At 42.8% G+C, this 20,932-nt stretch overlaps 1 protein-coding gene across 1 annotated transcript in view; it reads right to left on the bottom strand.

Annotated features, from left to right (window-relative positions):
* Window positions 1-15,172, bottom strand: part of galr1b (galanin receptor 1b) — a 42,012-nt gene extending 26,840 nt beyond the window's left edge. The window contains exons 1-2 of the mRNA XM_060838145.1: window positions 13,963-15,172; window positions 12,727-12,789 (exon numbers count right to left, since the gene is read on the bottom strand). Of these exons, the coding sequence (XP_060694128.1) occupies window positions 12,727-12,789; window positions 13,963-14,622 (723 nt within the window). The 5' untranslated portion in view covers window positions 14,623-15,172. The remainder of the gene's footprint in view (window positions 1-12,726; window positions 12,790-13,962) is intronic.
* Window positions 15,173-20,932: the final 5,760 nt, after the last annotated feature.

Genomic DNA, 20,932 nt, shown 5'->3' with positions numbered 1-20,932 from the left:
TGGAACCCATAGTTGTGTCTGTGGTTCAAGTTCAATTAAACCTCTAAAGCCTTGTAGTCATTGGCATATGGAAACACAAAGAAATAACTGATCTAGTAAACACTACCTGTGGCAGAAATATTGATAGCATCCCGCTTTGAATATGTTACAAATATTTTACAGCAACATTTAGCCACACAGAATTCCATTATCACATCAAAATACAGGTCCTTCTTCTATAACGTATGTTCTATCAATGCGATTTGTCTGCAATGTGCTTGTTAATTTTGGGAATGATTTTTTAAAAACACAAACTCCTGTTAGCTATTATGCAATTCCATCCTCAGTTACTTTAAGTCCTCTCGTAGTGTTTACTTTAGATTAAATTAGATTACTTATAGTGTGTAAACAGGCCCTTCGGCCCAACAAGTCCACACCGACACGCCACCCACCCATACATTTACCCCTTGCCTAATACTACGGGCAATTTAGCATGGCCAATTCATCTAACCCGCACATCTTTGGATAGTGGGAGGAAACCGGAGCACCCGGAGGAAACCCACACAGACACAGTGAGAACGTGCAAACTCCACACAGTCAGTCGCCTGAGGCGGGAATTGAACCCGGGTCTCTGGCGCTGTGAGGCAGCAGTGTTAACCACTGTGCCACCGTGCCACCCAAAAGGTCAAGCAAAAGAGGTTGGATGACCGGGCAAATTTTTTCTGACCTTATTGTTGATATTTTCGAGGATGTTTTTAGAAATTATTGCAGGAGAAAAGATTTGGATTTCGAGATTCTCCTCATTCTGGACAATGCACCAAGCCATTCTCCCACCATTGGTCAGCTTTCTGAAAACATCAAAGTGCTATTTCTACCTCCGAACACAACCTCTCTCAGACAACCCATGGACCAGGGTGCACTAGCAGTTTTTAAAGCTTATTATTTAAGGAGCACATTCAGGAAGCTGATTGCAGCAACTGAAGGGGATAATGAGGACAGTGTTCTTCAATTTTGGACAAGTTTTCACATTAAGAATGCTATTGACCTCACTGTTGAGGCCTGGGTTGATGTCAATAAGGACTGCTTGCATGCAGTTTTGTGGAAGCTTCTTCCAGACTTTCTCCATGATTTAAAGGCGTTGAACCGTCAGAGGAGTTTCCAGCAATCAAAGACCATTAGGTCACTCTTGCAAAGCAAGTTGGACTTGAAGAAGTGGAGTCTGATGCTGCGGGGAAATCAAAGATTAAGATGAAGACAACGAGGTCCAGGATGCAGCACCACAAGAGTTTTCCATTTCTCTTTTGTCTTCTATCCTGAGGGAAGTTGAGAAGCAGTTGCAACTCTTAGAAGATTATGACTACAACACAGAATGCAGCAGAACAGCAGTTTGTGGCATAAATTCTTATCTGGTACCCTATGAACAGCTTCTTCATGAAAGAAGGAAGATGGCAAAGCAGCAAAAACTAGATGCCTTATTTAAGCCAGTCCCCAAGAAATAGTGCTGAGGACAATGAACCACAGCCATCCACTTCTGGACTAAATAATTTCTTTCATTGTTACCCTGCACCTGAAAGTAATGATGATGCTGATGATGACCCTCAGTCCCTGTCTTAATACAGTACTGTAACTTAGCAAACTCAGAAACCTCTTAAAGTGTTAAATCTATTGTTCTATTTCATTAAAAAATGTATGATATTAACATTTATTTAGTCTGTGCTATCGTTTGTGATAGGCTAACTGCTATTTTTGTTTCAATTTTCACTAATATTTTTGGTACTCCACCCCAACCCTGTTTTTCCCACAGGCCCCATTAATTCTATTGCGCAATTTTCTATAACACAAGCTTGCACAAGAATGCAACTACTGTGTTATAGCAGAACAGACTGTCAGTAACTTCTTAACTTTTGAATAACTTACCTCCTATGCTTTCATCATTTTAATGTAATTGTTTGTTGGTTCATCATTTGATAGCTGTATAATTTAAATAAAATGAATGCAACCTTTGGGCATGTTCGGAGGGAGAAGCAGCAGAGAAAATGGATGGCAGATCTGATAGACAGGACGCAGTTGGTTTAATGTGAATGGGTACGGGTAGCACGGACAGGCAGAGGTGGAGATCCATGACAGTCTAGCTTCTGGGGAGAATGACCAAATGTACTTCATACCAACTGTACTCTTTAAATTGTAAAGCGCGCATCTTTTTACTTTTCTGTATTTTAGACCGTGGACTGGAATGGGAAGCAGATTGGTTTTAAGACAAAGGATTGTGGGAAAGACAACTGCACCTTTTAAAAAGCAAGTTACCATTGTAAGAGTGGTTTTAAGCAAATGTTTTTTCAACTAGTGTGTGAGGCTACTACAGATGAACTGAAGCAGTTCAGTGGGTAAAAATGGAGATTTGACTGACAAGTACCTGCTCTGAAGAGGGGTAATACGGGACTCCAAATGTTATTTGTTTTTCCATCCACAACTGCTGCCGGATCTCCTGAGTTTGTCCTGTATTTTGTGTATTTGATTTAGATTTCAAGCATCTGCATTATTTTGCTTTTAACAAGTGGCTGATTGATCTGTGGCTTGGTGACCAGTTGTCGATGAAAAAGGCATTCTGCCTGTCAACAACTATGTGATTGGATCAAAAGTAACAGAACAGTTTGTTGGTGTGAATCTTTGGACAGAAGACAGTTGTAAAGAAAACTAGCTGTCTTTTTATCTGCAGTAACAGAAAACTCAAGCCTGGAAAAAAAAAGCTAATTTATTTTCCTTCATCAGTTGCTGTAAGTTATGGCTTTTCACCAATAAATTAGAAACTTTGTAAGTGTGAACCAGTCACCCTGTGTCTCCTACAAACAAGTTAAAGTACCTGGAGAAGGAAGATCAAGGAGCAGTGGGACCTGGCAAGCAAGGATATCGTTGCTGCAAATTCTGTGGACAAAGACCATTAAACACTTTTCCAATCTTTCCTCTGCCCTGGACTTGCATGTTTTTGTTTTTGTTTTCGTCTGACTGTGTACATGTGTAGAAGAATTTGATAAGGCAGTTAGAGTTTTAACCAGTAGAGTTACATTTTCATAATTATTTCCCTGTAGCTAGAATCTATTTATTTGTATTAAATAGAAGGTATTGTTAAATACAGAGAGCTGATCCATGCTTTCTGTCAGCCTTGGTTGGAAAGGAAATAAGGGAGGCTGTCAAATTAAAAGAAAAGGTATACAAAGTGACAAAGACCAGCAGGAAACTAGAAGATTAAGAACACATTAAAGGTCATCAGAAAGCCACAAGGAAAGCTATAAAGAAAAGTAAGATTGATTATAAGAATGAACTACCTCAGAATATAAAGACAGACAGCAAAACTTTCTATATATATATAAAATGAAAGAGGGGCAAAGGTAAACATTGGTCCTTTACAGGATGAGAAGAGGGCTTTAGTAATAGGATATCAGGAAATGGCAGAGGCATTGAACAAGTATTTTGTTTAAGTCTTCACAGTGGAGGACACTAATAACATGCCAGTAATTGACAAAGAGACAAAGGTAGGTGAGGACCCTGGAAACAATCATTATTACGGAAGTGATAGTGTTGGGCAAGCTATTGGAGTTAAAGTAGACAGGTCTCCTGGGCCTGATGAAATGTATCCCAAGGTACTAAATGAGATGGCAGGAAAAATATCAAATGCACTTCTGGTATTTTCCTAAGGTCGCTGGATTCTGGGGCAGTTCCAGTAGATTGGAAAACAGTAAATGTGACACCATTGTTTTAAAAAGGGGGTAGACAAAAGGTAGGGAATTATAGACTGGTTAGCTTAACTTCTGTAGTGGGAAAAATGCTTGAGACTATTATCAAGGAAGAAATAGCCAGATATCTAGATAGAAATTTTCCCATTGGGCAGATGCAGCATGAGTTCATGAAAGGTAGGTCACACTTAACTTACTGGAATTCTATGAAGGCATTATGAGTATGATGAACAATGGGGACCCAGTAGATGTTGTATATCTAGATTTCCAAAAGGCATTCAACAAGGTGCTGCATAAAAAGCTATTGTATAAGATAAAGATGCATGGCATTACTGGCAATGTATTAGCATGGATTGAGGATTGGTTAACTAACAGGAAGCAAAGAGTGGAGATAAATACATGGCAATCAGTGATGAGTGATGTGCCTGAGGGATCAGTGTTTGAGACTGCAATTGTTCACAATTTACATAGATGATTTGGAATTGAGGATCACTTGTAGTGTGTCAAAGTTTGCAGATGTCACTAAGATAAATGGTAGAGCAAAGTATGTGGAGGACTGTGAAACTTTGCAAAAGAACATTGATAATTTAAGTGAGTGGGCAAAGGCCTGGCAGATGGAGTACAATGTTAATAAATGTGAAGTCATCCATTTTTGTAGGAATAACAGTTAAACAAACTATTATTTGAATGGGAAAAAGTTGCAGCATGTTGCTTTGCAGAGGGACCTGGGTGTCCTTGTGCATGAATCACAGAAAGTTGGTCTGCAGGTGCAACAAGTAATTTAAAAGATAAATGATATTTTGTCCTTCATTGCTAAAGGAATTGAATTTAAAAGCAGGGAGGTTTTGTAGCAAATGTACAAGGTGCTGGTGAGGCCACCCCTGGAGTACTGTCTGCTGTTTTTGTGTCCTTACTTGAGAAAGGATACACTGGCACTAGAGGTCGTGCAGAGAAAGTTCACTAGGATTCCAGAGTAGAGAGGGTTGGCTTATGGGGAGACACTGAGTAGACTGGGATTATATTCATTGGAATTTAGAAGAATGAGGGGGGATCTTAGAGAAACATATAAAATTATGAAGGGAGTAGAGAAGATAGAAATAGAGAGGATGTTTCTATTGGTGGGTAAAACCAGGACAAGAGGTCACAGCCTCAAAATTAAGGGGGGCAGATTTAGGACCGAATTGAGAAGGAACTTCTTCACCCAGAGAAGTGCAGATCTGTGGAATTCCATGCCCAGTGAAATGGTTGAGACTTTCTCATTGGAAGTTTTAAAAGCAAAGATAGATACTTTTTTGAACAGTAAAGGGAGTTTTAGTTATGATGAGAAGGTGAGTGAATGGAGCTGAGTCCATGAGAAGATCAGCCATGGTCTTAATAAATGGTGGGACCAAGCTCAAAGGGTCAGATGGCCTACTCCTGCTCCTAGTTCTTAAGTTTATGTTATGTTCTTAAGACAGGTAGATTGGGGAATTCTGCACACTTCTACAAAATCTTTAACTTTTATGATGATTCCACCAATATTTGGACTGGATTTCCAGCGTATTACCCCAGTGATGCATAACAAATTCCACTCCACGTTTTATATAAGACTCTGCAATGCTGGATAGCAGACACCTACTTTATTTTGGCAAGGTCAATTCATAGAGTAAATAAGACGATAACAATGACAAATGGCATCTGTGACAACCTCATATATGTTTGTCTTTTTCAGGTGGGGTTTTCTGTTGTAATCAACTGCAGAGTATCAGCCAGCATTTATCAGGAAATATAAAAGTTAGGTGTGAAGTAGAATTTCCTGACACCAACTCTATATTGGCACAAACAAATAAATTTATGCTGAGATTTATTGCACTCGTTAGTGTAATACCAACAGACTGAGTTTATAAATGTTGTTGGGTTCAGTACCTAGTGAAATAACTCCACAGGGGCCAATATATACTGTCACCCTTTATCTACTCGTGGGAAATCCTTGACATTGATCCAGCCCTCTCAGAGCCAGGTCTCAGAGTGAACAGGATGTCTGACACTCTTGTTTTTATCTGTCAGCCTGGGCTCTCTGATTGGACCAGAATAACAGACCCAATCAGGGAACTCATAATCTGAAGTCCACCTGGCTGACCTCATCAATCACCACTTCCTTCCCCCAGGTCCAAGGACATAAGGCAGTTCTGTATCTTGTAGTTGCTTATAGGGTGTTATAGCACCGGGTAAGGTTCCTCTGTCTCTGCCTCTGATACAGGCGACACATAACGCACCATAGCTTGCCTGTCACAGCCGAAGGATCTCAGAAGAAATTCATGCTCCTCTTCAGGCGGCAAAGATTAGAGGCGGCGACATCCACGATGTCCATTTAAGATGCCAAGACATCTTCAACACTTGACAGAGAGGGAGAACTAATGGGTTCCAGAACAATCAGAAAGGCTGTCAAGGAGCCGAGCACGCTGTGCTCCCGCACCGTTGGTACATTTGCAGATTCCATCTGGTCCATATCTTTGTTCAGGACCACACAACTACCAGAACTTTATAAATCACTGGCCTTGACCTCACGTTAACAGTGCCTCTTGACAGGGCCATTCACAGGGTTGCTACACCAAACTTCATCTACTGAAGTAAAGTGCCCCTCCCTTAGTAGATTCTTTTGTCTGGCATTGGTATTCCTAATGCCGTTTCCTCTCCCCTCCCTAAGCCCCAGGAAGATTCGATTTAACCTGGTGTGGAGTCTTCTCCACATTAGCATTTCTGTTGGAGTTAACCCTGCAGTTGAGCGAAGGGTGGTCCTATAATCAAATACAAACTGGGACTGTTGGTACCTAGTGAAGCTGTAAGCTGTTTCTGTAAGCTTGCCTTCAAAGTTTGGACCGCTGTTTCTGCCATACCATTCGACAGTGGATGGTATGGAGCTATCCTTGCATGTCAAATACTATTCAATTTTAGGAAATACTCAAATTCCCTGCTGATAAAAGGTGGCCTGCTATCTGTGACTAACACTTCTGAGAGTCTGTGTGTTGCAGTTTTTCTATTGTTGTCCTCTTGTTTGACGAATCAACTCTATGCATGTTCAACCAGTTTGAGTGGGTGTTCACATTGGCTAAGAACATGAAAGGACCTGCATTGTCAATGTGTAACCAAATCCAGGGTTCAACAGGCCATTCAAGCGAATGTGGGGGAGCTGCTGGAGGTAACGTTTGTCCTTGTTGGCACTGGCCTACCACCATGGCTATGTCTGCATCCAATCCTGCCCACCATACATACTGTTGCACCAACATTTCATTTTGGAAACCCTTGGATGACGCTGGGGAGTTCAGCCAGTATCTGGTAGCGACATTTACTCAGGACAATCACTCTTGCTCTCCATAATAATATGTTATTCTCTCCTGGGATCTGGTCTCAATGGGTCCAAGACAATTTCAATTCTGGTTGTGACAATCCTTTGGCTTCCCCCATCACCATCAGCTGGTTCAGGTTTGCCAGGACCAGATCTTTCTGCATCCATAGTCTGATATTGTTAGCTGTGGTGGAAGTGTGTCCAGAAAATCTAGCAATGTGGAAGTGACAATGTTGGACTGGGGTGGACAAAGTTAAAAATCACACAACATCAGGTTATTGTCCAATTTATAAAGGTAATTTGGAAGTACAAGCTTTCAGAACACCATTCCTTTGTCAGATAGCTAGTGGAGTAGGATCACAGGACACAGAATTTTTAGCAAAAGATCACATAGCATCTGATGCAATATATTGAACAAACCTAGACTGCTGTTCAGTCTTTCATCTTTTAGAACGGGCTGCAGATTTTGATTCATTAATATATAAATCCCAGAACTTCTTTCAAGTCACATGCCTGAGATAACAACGTTTATAAAAAATGGTGACATGTCAGCTCAGACAATACATTAATGGTGTAAGGTTAGAATCTGTTTGTATCCCAATCTTGAATTAGATTGGTTCTACTTCTAAAGTAGGAATTTATAAAATGTCACATGGATTATAAAAAATATTGACTGCCTACAAATTGTGTGCTTTTTGAACAAAATATAATGTATCTGCAAATACAATTCTGCAAATGCAAATTCACCCCATAGACTTATATATGTGTGTGCATGCATGTGAGGGAGGGAGGGAGAGAAAGAGAGAGAGAGAGAAAGAGAGAGAGAGAGAAAGAGAAAATGAGAAAATGGTGAGGGTGTCCACTTCCATCAGAATTCCCAGCAACTCAAATGTTGCGCTTGCCTTATTTTCCAATGGCAAAGCCAGTTGTCGTGTCTGTTTGAAGTCCAGTTGGGCTTCAGCTAGTAGGTGTTTTTGCTTGGTCACATCATTAAACACATATACTAAATGATCTCTCAGCATTGCATTAAGGGTTAAACCAAAGTCACATGGCATATGTCTTAATCTCATCAAAAATCCCAATACCAATTCCTCTGATTCTCAAATTGTTCAGTAAATCCGATAGCGACTCAGAATTAGAGGAGGCTTGGTGTTGTAATATTCCTTAACTAAATCTGTCAACTCTTGAAAGGTCTTAGAATCTGGTGCCTCAGGGAAGATTAGGCTCCTAATAACAGAAAAAGCAGCGGGTCCACAAGAAGAATTACACATTGCTTTCCATCTGCCCGAACATCATTTGCCTTGAAAAAAAAAATGCATTCTTTCCACATACTGGGCACAGTCTTCAACAGCATAATCGAATGGGTTAAGCTTCCCAATTAACAGCTGATGTCACAAATGCTTACCACATTTCAAAGATGACTGTTGTGAGCAAATTTCTTCAGGAGCATCTTTTTCTCTCTTTGAGATTAAAATAACTCCACAGAGGCCAGTATCGTGTCACCAAGTCACCCTTTATTTATACGTGGAGTGTTCTTGATAGTGATCCAGTTCCCTGAGAGCCATCTCTCAGAGTGAACTGGATGTCTGACACTACTGTTTTTAATCTGTCAGCCAGGGCTCCCTGATTGGACCTGATCAACAGCCCCAATCAGGGAACTCATATTCTGTGAGGCCCACCTGGCTGACCTCATTACAATCACTACACCCAGATTAAACAATCTTCAAAACTTGGTTTCACAGCAATAGTTCCACTGGAACAGTTCACAATACAGCCCATATGATATGTAATTTTATTAGGGCTGTCTTGATTGGATAGAATAATAGAATGACACAGCGCAGATGGAGACTATTTGGTCCATTCTGATTGTGCCAGTCTGATGAAAGAACTATCCAAACAGTTGCATGCTCCACTTTTTCCCTGTAAATATTTGCGAAAAGTTTGAAACTTGTAAGTGTTGGTGTTTTGAGAAATTTGGATGAAGCCTTAGGTATACTCGTACAAGGAACATATCAAGTTATCACATAGGGACAGCATGCAAATAGGAAGGCAAATGGCATATTGATCTTGTTGCATGGAAATTGAGAGAAAGAAATAAGTAAGATTTGCTGCAACTGTAGCAGGCTTTGGTGAAATTACACTGTGCACCATTTAGAATTTTGCTCTCTATGTTTAAGGGTTGCAATTGGCACAGTGAACATTCATTCAATTTGCTTCTATGATGAAGATGTTAGCCTTTAATGAGAGACTGTGTCTATGTGACACAGAGAGGTTGCTTCCCCGATTGGGGAATATAGGTAACAGGAATACAGCCTCTGGAGAAGAGGATGGAAATTAGGAGAAATTGTTCCAAAGGGTCATGAATCTTTGGAATTCTCCACTTCAGTGTGCTGTAGATACATTATCATAGATTGAGGTAGACAGACCATTTTGTCCGTCAAGCAAATAAAGCAAGTACATAGGAAAGTGAGTTTAAGGCCAAAGATCAGTCATGATTGTATTGAATAGCAGAATATTTTATGTTCTTATCTTTTTAACGACTGTGTAAAGGTAAATATATGACTGCTTTCCTGTTTAGATGTGTAAGATTGCCCTAAAGGAATAAAGTTTAAGAAAAGAAACACCATTTTTGTTAATTGCATAAGATTAATACTATAATAAGCACACTCCTACTGATCAGCATGATTTGGAGGTGCCGGTGTTGGACTGGTGTGGACAAAGTAAAAAATCATACAGCACCAGGTTATAGTCCAACAGGTTTATTTGGAAGCACTAGCTTTTGAAGTACCGATTCTTCAACAGGTGGTTGTCCTTACCTGATGGACAGGCAGCACTTCGAAAGCTAGTGCTTCCAAATAAACCTGTTGGACTATAACCTGGTGTTGCATGATTTTTAACTTACTATTGATACTTAAGTGAATCATTATATTTATATGGGAGTTTTATTACAATTGTGACATACCAGTCTTCACCGCTATTATGATTCTATAAACAATCTTTTACAGTGATTATAACAACTTCATATCATTATTCATCACTGACACGGTCCAACTCTGAAATGTATTATACTGGGTTTACAAATGTTGTGCAAAGTTCTATTAAATTACCTTCAGTTAACAAAAATTTGCTGAAATTGCTTGAAAGGGAACTTGGTCAGATCAATTCACAAGCAAAAATATTTCAGTAAAACCAATCTATAGAAATCTTCCCTGTGGATAGCAATTCCAGGTGTGAAGTGATTCCAATTATTTGGATTTCAGGAATCATAGAGAATCATGGAATCCTACAAATGGGGAAGCAAGCCATCTGATTCATCCAGTCCACACTGACCCTCTGAAGTGCATTCTGACCAGATCCTATCCTATCCCTGTAACTCTGCAATTCCCATGGTTAACCCACCTAGCGTGCACATTCTTGAACACTAACCTGCATATCTTTGGACTGTGGGAGGAAACTAAAGGACCCAGAGAAAATCCATGCAGACACAGGGAGAATGTGCAAACTCCACACAGGCAGTCACCTTCGGGAGGAATCGAACCTGGATCCGTGGCTCTGTGAGGCAGCAGTGATAACCACTGACCCACCATGTCACCCTAATAACTAGGAAGTAAATGAAAAAAATTGGAAGTAGATTTGTAAGTTTGCTTGCTGAGCTGGTAGATTTGTTCTCAGGCATATCATTACAATGCTAGGTAGCATCATCAGTGAGCCTTCAGTGTAGTACTGGTGTTCTGTCCCATTTGCTAGTTATGGGTCTTGGTTTGCTGTGGTGGGTGATATCATTTCTGGTTCTTTTTCTGAGAGGTTGGTAAATGGGGTCCAAATTGATATATTTGTTAATGAAGTTTCGGTTTGAATGCCAAGCTTCTGGAAATTCCCATGTGTGTCCTTGTTTAGCCTATCCCAGGATGGATGTGTTTGCCCAGTTGGCCTGGTGTCCCTCTTCGGCTGTGTGCATGGACAGAATACATCCATTCAGGGACAGGCTAAACAAAGACACATATGGGAATTCCGAGAAGCCTGGAATTCAAACCAGAACTCCATTAGCAAACATATTGATTTGGACTCCATTTACTAACCTCTGAGAAAAAGAACCAGAAATGATATCGCCCACCACAACAGACCAAGACACATAAATAGAAAGCGAGACAGAACACAAGTGCTTTACCAAAGGCTCACTGATGATGTTACCTAGCATGGTGACAAAATGTCTGAGAACAAATCTACCAGCTCAGCGAGCAAACTTACAACCTGATCCACAGCCTGAGCTACAAATCTTCTCTAAAATCAAAAATTGTAAACAGCATTTAGATACACATTACAGAACTGGATTTGAAGTTTTCAATGTTTGTGAAATTAATTTGTTAATTCTACATACATTTTGCAAGCTATTCATGTCTCAATATACTTAATTCCAATAAGTCTACATTGTGAGCAAATGTGCTTACTTATAAAGGGTGAAACATTAAGGTGTGTATTTTAATTGCTATAATTGAGCAAACACTGCTCAGCCATTGCCAACAGAATACAATCTTTATTTCTACTCCTTCTTTCATGTTCTTTCCATTGTAATGTAATTTATTTCTTTGCGTATCTTTAGTTTCACTCATTTTTATTCATTCATTATATTGCTGGGTAAGCCAGCATTTATTGCTCAATTATTAATTACATTGCATACAGAACTCAAGTTCTATCCTTTCTTACTTTGACAAAAGACTTGAGATACCAGTTGGATAAATATTTGCAGAGAAATTAAGGAGAAAAGTGTGATTTTTGCAACATTTAAAGGAGAAATGTTTATATCAAGCTTATAATGTTGGTACTAAAGCTCCTCACTTGCAGCTCCAGTAACACTCAGTAAGTTTGATACCATCCAGGACAAAGCAGCTCCTTTGATTGGCACCACATCCACAAGCTTGCACTCCCTCCACCACTAACACTCAGTAGCAGCAATGTGTACCATCTACACATTACACTACAACAACTGCTCCTTAGATAGAAGCTCACAACCACAGGTCAAAGGCAGGAGAACCTGCAACTTCCCCTTCAAACCATTTACCAACCTAACTCGGAAATAAATTAGAATTCCTTCAGTGTCACTGCATCAAAATCCTGGAACTCCCTCCCTTAAAGCATTGTGGTTTACCTTTTGCTAATGGACTATGCAGCAGTGCAAGAAAGCAGCTCACAATCACCTTTTCAAGGGCAACAAGAAATGGGCAATAAACACTGGTCAAGCCAGTGGCACCCACATCCCAGTAATGAATTAAAATGTAATTATGGGTTGAATGGCAGCTCTTGGGATAGATTTTCACTTCTGTATCAGTGAACATGAAACCTGATCCTTTGTTCATTAATTCATAGACTATGGGTACTGCTGGCAAAACAACATTCTTTCTCCATCTCTAATTGTCCTTGAGATGGTGAAGGTAAAACCATGACATTCCACATTGTAAAGGTAATGCTATTTTGGGGAATGTTGCAGGATTTTAACCCATTGGTCACTTGTTTCCAAATTGCCATCTTGTTTGTTGACCATAAGATTTGTTGCAGATTGCTGGCCAATATATGGAAAACTCCCAACTGCAGGCACATGTCAGTGGGATTTTTAAAAGAGGGGTGAGTGAAATACTTGGGGAGACTGTTAGGGATGGAAGGGTTTCAGAAAGTGGATTTGTGTGGCATTCTTACCTTCTTGGATCGCTTTGATTTCTTTGACATGTTCTTCACTTTCTTGTGGAGGTGAAACAGAACCTAGAGGAGAGGCAAAAGACCTTGAGACTGCAGTGGTGTGAAGGAAGGTGAAGTATGTTGCATTTTTCAAACCACACACAGAGTCATAGAATCATAGAACGTGGAATAAGATCATTCGGTCCAACTCATCCATGCCGATCAGATATCCTAAGCTAATCTACTCCCATTTGCCAGCATTTGGCCTGTATCCCCCTAAACATTTCCTATTCATATACCCATCCAGATGCCTTTTAAATGTTGTAATTGCACCAGCCTCCAACACTTCCTCTGGCAGCTCATTCCATAAACACACCACCCTCTACGTGAAAATGTTGCCCCTTAGTTCCCTTTTAAATTTTTCCTCTCTCATCCTATAGTTCTGGACTCCCCCACCCCAGGGAAAAGACCTTGTCTATTTACCTTTTCCATACTCCTCATGACTTTATAAACCTCTAGAAGGTCACCCCTCACTCTCCGATGCTCCAGGGAAAACTAAATTAATTTAGTCCCATTTGCCAACATTTGGCCTATATCCCTCGAAACCTTCAGAGGCCTTTTAAATGCTGAATTGTACCCGTCTCCATCACTTCCTGCAGCTTATTCCACACACACACACACACACCACCCTCTACTTGAAAAAGTTGCCCCTTAGGTCCTTTTTAAATCTTTCCCCTCTCACCATAAACCTGTGTTCCTTACTGTTATGCCTGCTGGTGAAATTTAGCAGACCAGTTGATGGACACTGAGGCACTGCTTTAGACTCAGCCATCTGTTAGGTGGTCCTCAGCCGTTCCAGCCTCTGTAAGGAGACCTTCCCAACAAGCAAGCTGCAGCCACACGCCTTGTCGGCTCTCAAGATTATATGGAGCCTTAAAAAAAAATACAGTGCAAGCCGTGCCCACATTTTATAAGCCCTTACACTTTGGAATCTTGTCAGGAGTTCACAGGCTGTCAGGAAAGTCACCTGCTGAACGAAAATAGTTTTACAGAGAGACCGTAATTAACAAACTCCGCGTTTGCACCGAATGTAAAAGTGAACCTGCTGCCTTCTGTTCTCTCAACTCCCCAAGTTGTTTCTACACTCGCCTCTCGGGGGAGGGGGGGGGGGGGGGAAGATGCTTATGGACTCCAAACCACAACAGTCACTGCAAGACCGCTCTGACTTATTGACCTTCTCCCCCCTCACCCCGTTACCTTGGCGTAGCAGCAGCAGATGAGCAGCAAGGGCAGCAAGTAGCCGATGACCAGGATGGTGACCTTGTAGAGCTGCCTGAGGGTGCGGTCGTGCCAAACTTCCCAGCAGAAGGAGCAGTTGGGGGCGCGGTGGTAGCCGGTGACCAGGCTCTGGTGCTGAGCGACCGGGACGGCGCTGAACAGGGACAGCAGCCAGATCCCCGCCACCGCCAGGGAGGCGTTCCTCTTGTTGCGGATGGCCGGCGGCCGCTTGCAGTGCACCACCGCGATGTAGCGGTCCACCGACATGGTGACCAGCGTGAAGATGCTGACCAGCATGGACACCGTGAAGGAGTAGTGCACCGACTTACAGAGGAAGGCGCCGAAGACCCACTCGGGCAGGGAGTAGATGGTGGCTTGGAAAGGCACACAGCACAGCAGGAAGGACAGGTCCGCCACGCTGAGGTTCAGGATGAAGGTGTTGGTCGTGCTCCGAGACCTCCTGGATTTGGTCCGCCCCAGCACCACGATCACCAGGCTGTTCCCCACCATGCCCAGGACGAAGATCAAGCTGAAGGCGACCGGCACGATCACCACCTCTGGTCCTCCAGTCACCCCGATTAGGCTCTGGTTCACCCGGGGCACACTCTCGTTACTGGCCTCCAAACTCTCCAGGTCCATCTCTCTCTCTCTGTGGGTCTGACCCTTGTCGCTGCTTCCGTGAGGAGACACTGCTGGATGCAGCCACGGTCCAGGTTGGAGCTGATCTCAGGGAGAAAAATCAAAGAGTTCCTTTTTCCCCTTCACCCTCCCTCCCCCTTCACTGACTGGGTGTCAGTCACATCTGATCACAGCGCACGGTAAAGCAAAGGGCGCTTTTACTGTACATGCCCAGCATCTCCACAGGAATCGCTCAGATATCAGCTTCTTAAAGACGCACTGCTCGCAATTCCCGCCTCAAAACCCGATCCGAATGTGGCAACAGTCATTCGGAGTGTAGTTCTTCACACATTCGGGATTTAAAACATGAACGCATTAAATTTTATCCATGGACTGAAATTCGCCAATGGTTCATATTTTCGTCCCACTCTTTTGAAGTTCGATGTGTTTCTATCGAGTCGACTTGGTCAAAACAGGGACCACGACTTAGGATTCAATCCTTTGCGACATCTAACCGGCTCATACTGCGCATTCATTGAGTGCACTAGGTGTAAACAGACAGGGGAGTACAAACATCTCCTGTGGACATTCAATTGCATTATCATCGCCTAACTCCTCCCCATTCTCACACACATTGTAACAAGATCCTGCCTGGGGAAACCATTGACCAGAGAGTGAGCTGCAACAGCCACATGAATGCTGTGGCTACAAGAGCCAGTGAGAGGCTAGGAATCCTGCAGCCAGTAGCTCACCCCTCTACTCCCCAAACCTTCTCCACCATCCACTAGGCAGGGAGAACACAGCAGATGGCGTCCTTCTTTAGAGACCGCAATTTCCCTTCCCATGTGGTTAAAGATGCCCTCCAACGCATCTCGTCCACATCCCGCACCTCCGCCCTCAGACCCCACCCCTCCAATCATAACAACGACAGAACCCCCTCCCCCCGGTGCTCACCTTCCACCTACCAACCTTTGCATAGACCACATCATCCGACGACATTTCCGCCACCTCCAAACTGACCCCACCACCAGGGATACATTTCCCTCCCCACCCCTTTCCACCTTCTGCAAAGACCGTTCCCTCCATGACTACCTGGTCAGGTCCATGCCCCCCAAAAACCACCCGCCATGGTACCCTCCCCGCCATCGCAGGAATTGCAAAACCTGCGCTCACACCAACTCCTTCACCTCCATCCAAGGCCCCAAAGGAGCCTTCCACATCCATCAAAGTTTTACCTGCACATCCATCAATATCATTTATTATATCCATTGCTCCCGATGCGGTTTCCTCTACACTAGGGAGACTGGAAGCCTCCTAGCAGAGCGCTTTAGGGAACATCTCCGGGACGCCTGCACCAATCAACTACACCACCCTGTGGCCCAACATTTCAACTCCCCCTCCCACTCTGCCAAGGACATGCAGGTCCTGGACCTCCTCCACCGCCGCTCCCTCACCACCCGACGCCTGGAGGAAGAACGCCTCATCTTCCGCATTGGAACACATCAACCCCAAGGCATCAGTGTGGACTTCACCAGTTTCCTAATTTCCCCTTCCCCAACCTCACCCCAGCCCCAACCTTCCAGCTCAGCACCATCCCCATGACCTGTCCAACCTGCCTATCTTCCTTTCCACCTATCCACTCCATTCTCCTCTCTGACTTATCACCTTCATCCCCACCACCATTCACCCATTGTACTCTTTGCCACCTTCCCCCACCCTCCTCTCTGACCTATCACCTCCATCCCCACCCTCATTCACCTGTTGTACTCTATGCTACTTTCTCCCCACCCCACCCCCCTCTCATTTATCTCTCCACCCTGCAAGCACTCTACCTCTATTCCTGATAAAGGGCTTTTGCCCGAAATGCCGATTTTCCCACTCCTTGGATGCTGCCTGACCTGCTGTGCTTTTCCAGCACCACTCTAATCTACACTCTAGTTTTCAGCATCTGCAGTCCTTGTTTTTACCAGGGAGAACAAAACAGAGATTATTTTTGGGGAATGTGCCAGAAAGGAAATTAAGACCCCAGCTAAAACCTGGAATGTTTTATGCTTTAATATATATTAAAAACAGAAATAATTTACAATGTGATGGAATACCCATCACTTGCCTGGTTGAGTGGAACTCCAGCAATATCAAGAAGCTGTACACCAAGTTGACAAATCAGCCTGCTTAATTAACTTTCCATTGCCTACTTTAAACATTCACTGTATCCACCACCGATGAATAGTGGCAGCAGTGTGTACTCTACACTCATTGCACTATGCAACCCACATGGTTTTTTCAACAGCACCTTCCAAACCTACAAACTCTGCTATCTGGAAGGACTTGACCAGCAGATGCCCTTTAATTCTCGCACCATCCTGACTTGGAACTATATTGCTGATCCTTCACCGTTGATGCATCAGAACTGTGGAAGTACCCTCACAGCAACTTTATTGGTTTATCTGCATCACGTGGATTGCGACTGTTCTAGAGGGCGACTGACCACCACATTCTCGAGATCAATTAAGAATGAACACTCCGTGCTGGCATTGCCAGTATCACCTCCATCTTATGAACAAATAACATAATGCACACACAGATTCTTTTTCAGCAATTCATAATTAAACCAAAGTACCTAAAGTTTTTATATATCCTGATTAAGAATATGTATTCAGGATAGAAATCCAACTGTACACTTGCACAAGAGAGGGTTAAGATTCCCAATGAAACAAATTTCTACAATCAAACAATACGTTAACTATAAACACCAACATTCCCAATGTGCCTAGATTATCTGCAAATAGTCTCAATTCACAAGGAAATTAACTGCTAAACGTGGGCAGCTCTTTAATTTAGTTCATCTCAGTCTTTGATGCGGTGTTAGATCCCTGCTTGCTCAGAGATATGAGAAGCTACTGGAATTGGGATGATTCATTTCCCAAAGGGTTGTTTGATAGGCATGGAACAAATAACACCCCCCTGCAGTTTTGTATCACTTTACCTTCACCATTCTGAAGGGCTACCTGATGGTCAGATGGTCCTTAAGTTCTCAGTCTCACAGTATCCTATTTCACATTTGGACAAATCCCAGGACCACCTATGCTCTTCCATGTATGAAGGCAACAACCAAAGCTGAAACTAAAGTACTGGTAAATAGATACCAATTATTATATTGCAGCTAGTGCTATCTTAAGCTATTGGCAGCATACAATGCTGAATAAGCTCTGAAACTGCTTGGTTATCATATACAAACCCCGACCAAGGATGTGGCTGCTGGTGCTGAGAAGCTAGGCAAGAGCCTGGCCAGGGAACATCCTCACGCATTCCCATTCTGGAGGGGGCACAACAAAATGGCATATCCAAGGCCTTATTTAGGGGTGATTTTGCAGCATCACTAGCACTTTGCCATTGGCAGAGTAGGTGCTTGCCATGTGCAGAAGCCAACAGCTCAATGTCTTTGGTTGTCTGGGGTCCATCAATCTTACAAGAGGGGCTTCCCCTTCTCTCCACCAACCAGATCAGATTGCATTTTGTGATGTTAAATACTCCAGAGCCCAGCAGAGGCACCTCTGTGTTGAGGTACCTTCACAGTCACTGATCTACCTCCGGCTCTCCTATTGGGGGAGTATGAGGTTGCAGAGCCGCTGGCCCCCCAAATTAGACACACAGCATCAGGAGCCAGACAGCCAATAAGGAGGTCTGACCTGAGGAGATCACTGAACAGGGAGAAAGAGAGGACTGCAGATGCTGGAGATCACAGTCAAAAAGTGTTTTGAGCATAACCTCTTCATCGGGACATTGAAACATCAAAATGTCGACTCTCCTGCTCTTCAGATGTTGCCTGACTGGCTTTGCTTTTCCAGCACCACATTTTTTGAGATCACTGAGCAACCTGTCTTCAAGCAAGCCTGCATTGGGAACCCCCATTTGGATTCCAGGTTGATGTGCTGAAGACCATAGTAAATTACAACCATATCTGCTTCAATCTCACCCAAAGAAGTTATGAAACTAAGTTAATAGAAATTAAATAGGTTTAAGGAGGTGCTCTTCCGAGGGCCGTTGGTGCAAACTTGATGGGCCAAATGGCCTCTACCTGCACTCTAGGCATTCGATGATTCAGATTCCTTCAGACCACTTTCTCAACTCTAGTGAATATAGTCTTAGTCAAACCAATCTCTCCTCACAAAACAGACCTGCCATTCTTGATATCAGTCTAGTCAACTTCCAGGACACTCCTCTCCATGCCAAGTACATCCTTTTTTAGGTATGGCGATCAAAACCACATTCCCCACTCCAGGTATAGTCACACTAAGGCCCTCTATAATTGCAGTAACACATCTCTACTTTCAACTTCAAATTCACTTGCAATGAAGGCCACTAGGCCAACATGTTTGCCTTCCTAATTGCCTAGGAGAAAGTGAGGACTGCAGATGCTGGAGATCAGAGCTGAAAAATGTGTTGCTGGAAAAGCGCAGCAGGTCAGGCAGCATCCAAGGAACAGGAGAATCGACGTTTCGGGCATAAGCTACACTGCAGCTACACTGGCACCACCCCCCACCTTTTCCTCCACTACATCGATGACTATATCGGCGCTACCTTGTGCTCCCACAAGGAGGTTGAATTTTACTAACACCTTCCACCCTGACCTCAAATTTACCCGGACCATCTCAGACTCCTCCCTCCCATCCCTAGACCTCTCCATTTCTATCTCGGGTGACCGACACAACACGGTCATTTACACGGACCGACTCCCACAGCTACCTAGATTACACCTCCTCCCACCCTGCCCCCTGTAAAAACGCCATCCCATATTCCCAATTCCTTCGCCTCCGCTGCATCTGCTCCCAGGAGGACCAATTTCAATACCGAACAACCCAGATGGCCTCCTTCTTCAAAGACCACAATTTCCCCTTAGACATGTTGACATTCCTGAAGAAGGGCTTATGCCCGGAACGTCGATTCTCCTGCTCCTTGGATGCTGCTGCCTGACCTGCTGCACTTTTCCAGCAGCACATTTTTCAGCTTCCTAATTGCCTGTTGCATTTGTATGTTCACCATCACTGACTGACTGATGAGGGCACCCAAGTCCTTTCCCAACTATCAATATTGGTCAAGCATCACAGTTAATAAACCTTGGCATTTTCCCCACTGTTGTGAGACTACCAGGTTTGTAGTTCCCTGTCTTCGCCTCCATTTTTAAATCGTGAGTGGAATTTACTACGTTCTAATGTATCAAATTTTCGAAGGCAATCACCAATGTATCCACCATCTCCACAGTTACATCTTTGAAAACTCTAGGATGTAGAATATCAGGGCATGGGGATTGATTAGCCTTTAGTGCCCTTAATAACAATATTGATTTCCTTCAAATCGTTATACTCCTTAGACCTTTGATTCTGGCAGAGTTCTTTTAATTTTTCAGTGAAGGCAAGTAATTGTTTAGCTTCTTTACTATATTTCTATTTTCCATTATAAAATCTCTTGACGGGCATAGTGGTAGTGTCCTTATGTTTGACCAGGAGACCCAGGTTCAAGTCCCTGACCAGTTGATTAGGAAATATCTAAAGTCACCTGTCTGTAACGGACCTACATCTGTCTTAGCCAAATGCCTCCTATTCACCTAACTATAGAAGATTTTATTGTCTGTTTTTATGCTTTTTATTTTGCTAGTTGACATTCATATTCCCTTCTCTGTTTCTTGGTCTTCTTTTCCTGTGTTGTAAAACATTCCTAAGCCTCTGGTTTATCATTATTTCTAGTAACATTATAGGTCTTTTCTTTTAAAATTGTGCAATCCCTATCTTCCTTTATTAGCAATTGACTGACACTTTAGAGTTTTCGAGTCTCAAGGAATGCACAGTTGCTATGAGCTATGTAATAGCCATTCTTTAAAGACTATCCATTGCCTATATACCATCATATCATTTCATGTATTGAGTCAATCCCCCTTACATACTTTCATAATTCCCTTTGTTCTTGTCTTCAGATGGAACCACTTCACTTTTGGACATATTGTAAAGTTCAATCTTGCAACAGTCACACATTTTACACATTGGAAAAGAATATTTTTGCCAATTTTGGATTTTTAAACACTAATTGGTTTTGAGTATCAGTCGTACTCCAAAGACTTGAGCACCAAATCTAGGTTGACCCTTCAGAGCAGTACAGAGGGTATGCTGTTTCAAGAGCCATTTTTCATATAAGATACAAAGTTAAGACTTTGTAAGCCTCCATGAGTCCGTACAAAAGATCCCAAAGCAGAATTTCAGAGAGGCCCTGGAGCTCTGCCCAGCATTGCTAAAACAGAAGCAAAATACTGTCGATGCTAAAGATGTGAAATGAAAGC

This window comes from Hemiscyllium ocellatum, chromosome 17 (assembly GCF_020745735.1).
Source record: "Hemiscyllium ocellatum isolate sHemOce1 chromosome 17, sHemOce1.pat.X.cur, whole genome shotgun sequence".
Lineage (NCBI taxonomy): Eukaryota > Metazoa > Chordata > Chondrichthyes > Orectolobiformes > Hemiscylliidae > Hemiscyllium > Hemiscyllium ocellatum.
The sequence above is the reverse complement of the archived record's forward strand: the minus strand, read 5'-3'. Positions and strand labels throughout refer to the sequence as shown.